The sequence below is a fragment of the Phalangium opilio genome, unplaced genomic scaffold (genome assembly GCF_054372755.1).
Source record: "Phalangium opilio isolate 3A_F unplaced genomic scaffold, DU_Popi_V2 ptg000011l_1, whole genome shotgun sequence".
Classification (NCBI taxonomy): Eukaryota; Metazoa; Arthropoda; class Arachnida; order Opiliones; family Phalangiidae; genus Phalangium; species Phalangium opilio.
In genome coordinates, this window is record NW_028324147.1 from 10,832,417 (window position 1) to 10,840,571 (window position 8,155).

The 8,155-nt window shown below is 37.4% G+C and overlaps 1 protein-coding gene and 1 non-coding gene across 2 annotated transcripts; one reads left to right on the forward strand and one right to left on the reverse strand.

Annotated features, from left to right (window-relative positions):
* On the reverse strand, positions 1 to 73 carry TRNAV-UAC (transfer RNA valine (anticodon UAC)). The gene has a single exon. It is a non-coding gene; the product is annotated as a tRNA-Val (tRNA).
* A 3,957-nt stretch (positions 74 to 4,030) lies between these two features.
* Positions 4,031 to 7,204, forward strand: LOC149712118 (zinc finger MYM-type protein 1-like). Its single transcript, XM_089855964.1, has 7 exons — positions 4,031 to 4,668; positions 4,713 to 5,485; positions 5,562 to 5,891; positions 5,946 to 6,138; positions 6,226 to 6,462; positions 6,817 to 6,965; positions 7,083 to 7,204. The coding sequence occupies exons 1-7, from the start codon at positions 4,031 to 4,033 to the stop codon at positions 7,202 to 7,204; spliced, it is 2,442 nt and encodes an 813-aa protein (XP_089712090.1).
* The last annotated feature ends 951 nt before the right edge of the window (positions 7,205 to 8,155 follow it).

The following is an 8,155-nucleotide window of genomic DNA, read 5'->3' on the forward strand; positions in this document are numbered from 1 at the left end:
TGTATCTACCAGGGCTCGAACCTGGGACCTTCCGAGTGTAAAGCGGACGTGATAACCACTACACCATAGATACTTGGTTATTTTGAGTTTTCGAAGAGCTCTAGCATTGTTATTATGTCCAATCACGATGGTCGAAACAAGTACTTCTGTAATTAACTAAAATTAACATACTTAGACTTAATTGTTTCTGATTAGACTAGCCGATCGCACACCCTGAATACTTAATTGTTAAATTAAGAGTATTCCGAAAAGTAACTTCGCTCTAGTTTTTCAGTTAGAGGTGGTTAAATATCACGAAAAACCCCATGTTAATCTCCACAGGAAAATTGGTAAAAGCATGTGAATTTTGCTTTAACGTTACAAAAGAGTATGAAGTCATATCTACAAGGGCCTACCGGCCCTGTAGAATAAACTCCATAATCAGTCCAATGGACCCAAGCGCTAAACCACCATGTAAATATATTGAGCTTTTCTATGATTATTTCACAATGGTTTATTTTTTTTACTTATTCAAAATTTTCCCCTTTAATTATGCGTTAACATTGAGTCTCATGAGGACATGGACTTTCAGTGGGGGGAGAGTGTAACGTCCAAATTACTTATTTTCCCAATTTAATAATTAATTTCCAAATTTAAAAAATATTCATGTTGGTATGACTTAAAATTCTTTCAAAATTCAAAATGCACGCACTCAAATAATTTCAAAAACACCATTCTTAAAATGCGTTAACATTGAGTCTCATGAGGACATGGACTTTCAGTGGGGGGAGAGTGTAACGTCCAAATTACTTATTTTCCCAATTTAATAATTAATTTCCAAATTTAAAAAATATTCATGTTGGTATGACTTAAAATTCTTTCAAAATTCAAAATGCACGCACTCAAATAATTTCAAAAACACCATTCTTAAAATTCCATAGTTTAAATTTAAAGCTCAAAGAACTCCAATAGTATTGTTTAGTCACGGGGTCCTTGATGCTGGTCGTTCGGGACGTTAAGCTGAACAATACCTATTGAATTCTTTTACTCAACGGGCGTGGTTGACCTGCTGCAGAGGTTACCCATTTGTTCCGCAGTTCATCTATTGGGATACTACGACAGTAGTTTCTTAACCTCTACCCATCTCCCCCCGTTTGTCATTATGCCCCATTACAATAACTAGAAAATAGTGTTGCCAAACCTAAACCTTTGTATAGATTTAAGTTAAGAAAACACCTGCAGATTACAAAGGTGTAAATATATTTTTGAAAGAGGTTAAAACCTCTGACGTACGCGAAAATAAACCCATGACGCACGGAGTCTGACATGCCGATAAGATGTTCAGAAGCGCATTTAAACTTCTGTTCTAAATAATCGTCATTTTAATATAAATGTCATTATGCTAGCTGTATATGTACATTTAAGTGTATAGACATACACATAAACAAAAATTTCAAAAACATTATGTATGCTTGGTTGAATAGTAAGAGATATTACGTATTCATCGGTAGCAGAAAACCATTTGACAATGATTGGTCTGATAACATGTTTGCATTGCAGAGAAAGAACACGGTGGTATTAAATATTGATGGTAATCGAATGAAGGTAATGTAACTTCCATGATTTTTGTTAAGGAAATACCACTAAACCAGTACTGGAATCATTAGAATTTGACAAAATTTTCCTTAACATGTTTATCCGCCAATCTTTTTTGAAGTCATATCAGAAGTGAGATGAGAATAGAAGTGAAGGGCTCTAGCATTGGTAATAGATCCTGGCATTAGTGAACAAATTTGAGGATTTTACGCCGCTTCAATCGAGCCTACGCTAGAGAGAAAAAAATTGGTCGAGTTCCAAAAAAATTTCTCACCCCCTTCCCCTCAACCTAAAGGGGCGAAACACGGACGCGGGTGCTTGAATCTAGTTCGGCCGTCTACCACCGCGAGCGTCTCAAGTTTTGGAGGGGAAATTCTGAAACCGCCACTAGAGGGCCAACCGTTGGTGTGTTATCAAGAATATTCACTTTCGCCGAGTGAAGAATTTGGTTAGCTCAGTACTTCTAGTCTCATCTCACTTCTGGTCATATTTATAATGTGGTTGTAATGCAGAAAATTTCAATGAAGCCCTAGTATATAAACTCCATAATCAGTCCAATGGACCCAAGCGCTAAACCCAAAAGCAAAGCGAAAAAGATGATCCTAAAATTAGATATCTTCAGTCTTTCTAACAGAGGCTCTGCGTTCAAAAAGCATTCAGTCGTTTTCCAGCATTCCAGCCATAATGAGCGTAATACAACCCCAGTTTCAAAGAGGTTCTGAACTCTAAAAGTATTAAAAAATTACTTTCTTTAGACGTTTGCTGCTTTATCTTTTTGATTGAATTCCTCTCACGTGTTTTTAAAGATTCTAGCTCGCCTTCGGTCGAGATTTCGATTAAGGGGGAAAGCCATTTGTGTATTTTTGACATTTTCACGAGAAGTGTGACTTTCTTTCACAGTTTCACAACCTAATAGCATAGGCCCACCTTCTCGGATGATATAGGTTGGCCAGAACGACACTTGTTCGCCTCGAATTCAGTAGCGCCGCCAGCAGTAGGCACGGGTAGGCACGTGCCTACGTTGAAAAATTTTGGCCTACTTGGGGGGCCTCCATATTTTTAAAAACGTGCCTATAGAGGCCTTCAAATAAAATTTTATTTCTTACTGTAACAGCGTTTAATTACTTTATGTACTTTCACGGTTTATATTTCTATTTGTTAAAATCAAACACAACATCACACACCTGCATTCACTCCCCTAAGGGTCCGTTAGTACCTGTTTGATATATTCGCTACATTATGCCTTTTTAATGTACAAGAGAGCATTTCAAAAACCCGTTCTCTTTATATTCTAAAGAACAAGATCCCCCGCTAAATTGTTGACCGTTGACCCCAGGTTACACCTCTCGCATTAAAACTAGAAAGGACCTAAAAACGTAGGCGGCATACGTCGCGCAGAGGAATAAAATCTTCCAACTCTAAACTAGTATCGACAACACCCGAGATTATACGAGAGTAAATTTTTGGGTCACTCAGGCTTCGCTAGTGGTGTCAAGCAACAATGGCGAAGGCGAACGAAAGAGGCGTTGTGCACGTGCCTACGTGCACAAAGCCAACTTAGAGAGGACAATACATTCACGTCCCCGTCCGACAGTCGTCCCCCCCCCCGCCGCCGTCACATTTCTCGTAGTGGATCCGAAAAATTCCGTTCCCACTCCCTTTGTTCACAGGTTTGATGCAAAAGGCGCCTTTTTGTGAAAACCATGTCATATTTTTCATTTCGTCTTGTTGAGCAGAGCAAACTAGTCATCTTGTAGTAGAGCTTAAATTTTTAAGACTAAACAAAACAACAGTCTTTTTTAAGACTAAACAACAGTCTTTTTTAAGACTAAACAACAGTCTTTTTTAAGACTAAACAACAGTCTTTTTTAAGACTAAACAACAGTCTTTTTTAAGACTAAACAACAGTCTTTTTTAAGACTAAACAACAGTCTTTTTTAAGACTAAACAACAGTCTTTTTTAAGACTAAACAACAGTCTTTTTTAAGACTAAACAACAGTCTTTTTTAAGACTAAACAGTCTTTTTTAAGACTAAACAACAGTCTTTTTTAAGACTAAACAACAGTCTTTTCTTATGGCTAAACAAGTCTTTTTTAAGACTAAACAAGTCTTTTCTTAAGGCTAAACAAGTCTTTTTTAAGACTAAACAACAGTCTTTTTTAAGACTAAACAACAGTCTTTTTTAAGGCTAAACAAGTCTTTTTTAAGACTAAACAACAGTCTTTTTTAAGACCAAACAACAGTCTTTTTTAAGACTAAACAACAGTCTTTTCTTAAGGCTAAACAAGTCTTTTTTTAAGACTAAAACCCGGTCTTTTTAAGACTATAAACCCAAGCGTTTACTATAGATAGTTTAAAACTAGAAATATGAACTCAAGGAAATTCATTTCGGGGGCCCAAAAACGTCAAAAAAGAAAGAGAGATGAAATATTAGTTGATAATCTGAGAGGTGCAATGGAACGGTTTTTGCAACCATCATTTAAGGGGAATGTTAGTAGTCTCGGTGAGAACCATGAGGTTCAGGAGCACGATGTAGAATGCGAAACTGAAGCTGAAAAACATAATTCCGAAACTTTGATAACCACTCAAGGCATTCTTCCTGAAATAAATGCTTTCGAGCTTTCAGGTTCAGAAATGGTTACCGAAAAAGCACTGAAAATTAGAGATACCGATACAGAGATAATTGAAAAGCAAAAGCCCATTAAAAACTGGAGTAAAGAGGAGGGAAGTACAAAATCATTATCAAATTTAAATGCTTTGGATATTAGTTTGGATACAGATTGTTTGCCCGTTCAGCCAAACCTGGGTTCTTTCCCAAAAACTTTAATTGGTGGCAAAAATCGAGGCTTCAATTATTCTTGGTACAGCAAATTTGAAATGCTCGAATACTCCGTAGCAAAGGATAAGGTTTATTGCTTTTGTTGTAGGCATTTTCCGAGTAGTAGAAGTACGGCTTTTATTGCTGGGTTTTCGGACTGGAAAAATATGGCAAAAAAATTTGAAGAGCATTTTAACTCGTCTAAATCTTCTCATCAACAATCATATGATATCCAAAATACTTGGATTATTTGGAAACGAAAGCTAGCGGTTCAGTAGCGTGTCAGGTTAATGACCATCATAGAGTGGATGTTATTAGAAACCGAGATGTGCTATCCGCACACGTGCAAATAATAATACTCTGCGCCCAACAAGATCTCGCCCTGCGGGGCCATAGGTCTGATGACCGAAATGGAAACAGAGGCAACTTTGTTGAGATTTTAGACCTTTTGAAAACAAAATGCCCTGATTTGAGAGACAAGTGCGAAAACATGCCTAATAACGCCAAATATATGCATAGTACAATTCAAAATGAACTAATTAATATTTGTGGAAATTTAGTAAGGAAAATGATTTTACAAGAACAAAATGAATCCGGTGGAATTTATTCTGTTATTGCCGATGAAACGAGAGACAACGCGGGTGTAGAGCAGTTGAGTGTATGTCTTAGATATACTAGAATTAGAGATGAAGCCGTCATAGAAAGGTTTTTGGGGTATACAGATTTACATAAATTTGATTCTGAGAACATTTCATTGGCCATTATCAAGCTTCTTAAGGATTGTGGTTTAAAAATAGGAAACTGCGTAGCACAGACCTATGATGGGGCTAGCGTTATGAGTGGGCATGTAAACGGAGTGCGAGTGAAAATTGAAGCGGCAGTTGGTGGGAATTGTCCGTATGTGCATTGCTACGCCCACAGGTTAAATTTAGTTTTGGTTGACTGTTGCTCCAACATCTTGGCAGTCCGAGAATTGCTCGGTCTTCTACAACCAATATACAACTTTCAAATTAATTCGGTTATAAGAAGCGCATATTTTGAAGACTCCCAGAAAGAATTAGGTTATGACAAGATTCTAAAAATGCCACAAAGTTGCAACACAAGGTGGTCAAGCAAAAAAAAAAGGCCTTCACTATTTTAGACATAGGTTCAATGCCGTGATTTTAGCATTAGAGAATGTTATTGAGAAGGGAAAGTCTGAAGAAGCAGCCGAGTGCCGCGGGTATATTTCTCAATTACAAAACTTTAACAACTTAATTTTGATTGTGGCTTTAGATGAAGTATTGGGTATTACAAACTCCCTTTCTGAATATTTGCAAAGTCCGAATGTTGTCTTCACACAAGCAAATGTTATTTGTGAAGCTACTGTAGGAAATTTAGAAAATGTTAGAAACTCTGAGAAGCTGGACTTAATTTGGGAAGAAGCTTCAAAGTTGGCTGAGTCCGCTTTTATCCCTGTGCCAGAACGTACCAGCGAACCTTTAGCTTCACGGAAACGTTAGATAATCCCTAATATGAGACTGCGAGACAGTGTAATTATTACCACGACAGGTAACCGACAAACGGAAGTAAAAACCATAATTGGCCAGATGAGAGTCATTTACTTCGAACTTATTGATAAATTTGTATCAGAAATGAAAAAAAGGCTTTTAGAAAACGCGACACTATACAAAGGTATAATGGCGTCTGATCCTCATTCGGAAAACTTTCTTAACGAAAAGGAAGTCACAGCTTACTGTCAATAGTACAGCCGGCTGGATTTTGACCTCGATTCTTTGAAAGGTCAGATAAACATAGCTAGAAATATAATAAAATCCAAAAATTTGAATAGTGTGGCCGAATGTTACAAGTATTTATTGCCAATGAAAGATGGCTTTCGGGATCTAGTAAAATATTACAATGTTGTTTTGTGCATTCCCGTGGCCAATACAGTTTCAGAAAGAAGTTTCAGTTCCCTGAATAGAATTGAAACACGATTACGTACTACAATGGGGGAGGAAAGGTTATCAGACCTGGCCATACTTTCAATTAATCGTGATCTATCTAACTACATAAGAGACAATCCTATGTTAGTGGTCGATGAATTCGGAAAAGCCTCGAACAGAAGAATTTCATTCTTTGACTAAATGTATGAGTAGGGATAGCTGGGACACGGGTGCCAAAAAGTCCGTACTTCTAATAATCTCACAAAAAAAAGGAAAACCCCCTTAAAAACTAGAGATATTCCTCAAAATCCTGAAATACATTCCAAAATTCGAAAATATTACTGAAATATACAAAACCACTTACACTAAAAATATATATATATATATATATATATATATATATATATATATATATATATATATATATATATATATATATATATATGCATCATGATGCATGATAATTTTTTATAAACAAAGGGGGAGGGGGCCTCTAGATCACGCTGTGCCTACGCCAGAAAAAATCCTGGCGGCGCTACTGCTCGAATTGTCTTGAAAACATCTTCGGAAAAATCTGCATCGGCCGTATCTAGAAAGGAATTGAATCGAAGAACTTGTTTCCATATACGCATCTCCACTTCAATGGGTGAATTCTAGGAAAATGAAACCCTTCGATCTTTGAAAATTGGGATTACATAATTATCAAAAAACCCTAAATATTCTTAGTTAAGAATTTAAATGGTCGTATTTTTGGTTTTGAAAGGACGCTTAGCCTCCTTGCAATTCTACACCATCGAAAGTGGATGGTTGCACCGAGGTTTAGACGAGCTTGTGTTTCAATTTGTTCTGAAATCTTGCCATAATGCCATTATGGAGAATTTATGACTGTTTAGAAATCATAGATTAATTATATAAAATTCTGAGGTTCTTCAACAACTTTCCACGACCAGAATGTTTAAAAGCTACTACAAGAAAGCCAACCTAGTCGAGGCTTACGGAAGTTCCTTTTTAGGGTTTCAGTTTATACAGTTTGAAGAATATTAACCGAAACTTTTAATTAAAATAGAAACGTCATAGCTCACAAATCACTTATCATGTTTAAAACTTAATTACGTCGGAAAGTAAAAATCGGGATCAAAAGTACAAATATAACCAATAGCAGTTAACTGGCGTTTGGGTTGTCTACTCAAGAAGCTCAGCCCGTTTAATTTTTCAACACATGGTGTTACTAGAGAAAAATTTAAATGTTGACATAATCCAAGCTAACCGAAATACAGAACAAATTACCATTTGGTCCCTTTTTACCTCTCCGAGTGACGATGACGTCACGGAGAGGTATTGCACTGGACGTGTCTGTCTGTCTGTCTGTCTGTCTGTCTGTATGTCTGTCTGTCTGTCTGTCTATCTGTCTGTGTGTCTGTCTGTCTGTCAGACCCCACGTGACCGCGTTCGCAGTTTACAAATCGGAGCAAACAAATACCCGATTTCCGGAACGCGTTCGCGGTTCACGGAAATTTGGCCATTCATCTGTCAACACCAGTCTTTACTAACTGGCTTCTAAGGACCACAGTCTGCTAGTCTTTGTCCATCCCACATGGACACTAGCCTGTACTTGCTAGCACCACCATCTTCTGTCCTTCGTCAATCCCACATTGACACCAGCTTATAAGCACCACCATCTTCTGTTCTTAATCAATCCCACATTGACACCAGCTTCAGGTCTTTGTCCATTCCGGCTTCTTCTCCATCGTTATCGTTCGGTTTTAAGATATACGCGGCGATCGGCTAGGGTTACGAGAAACGTCTAGCCTCCCCAGGGCAGGGCTTCCACCAAGG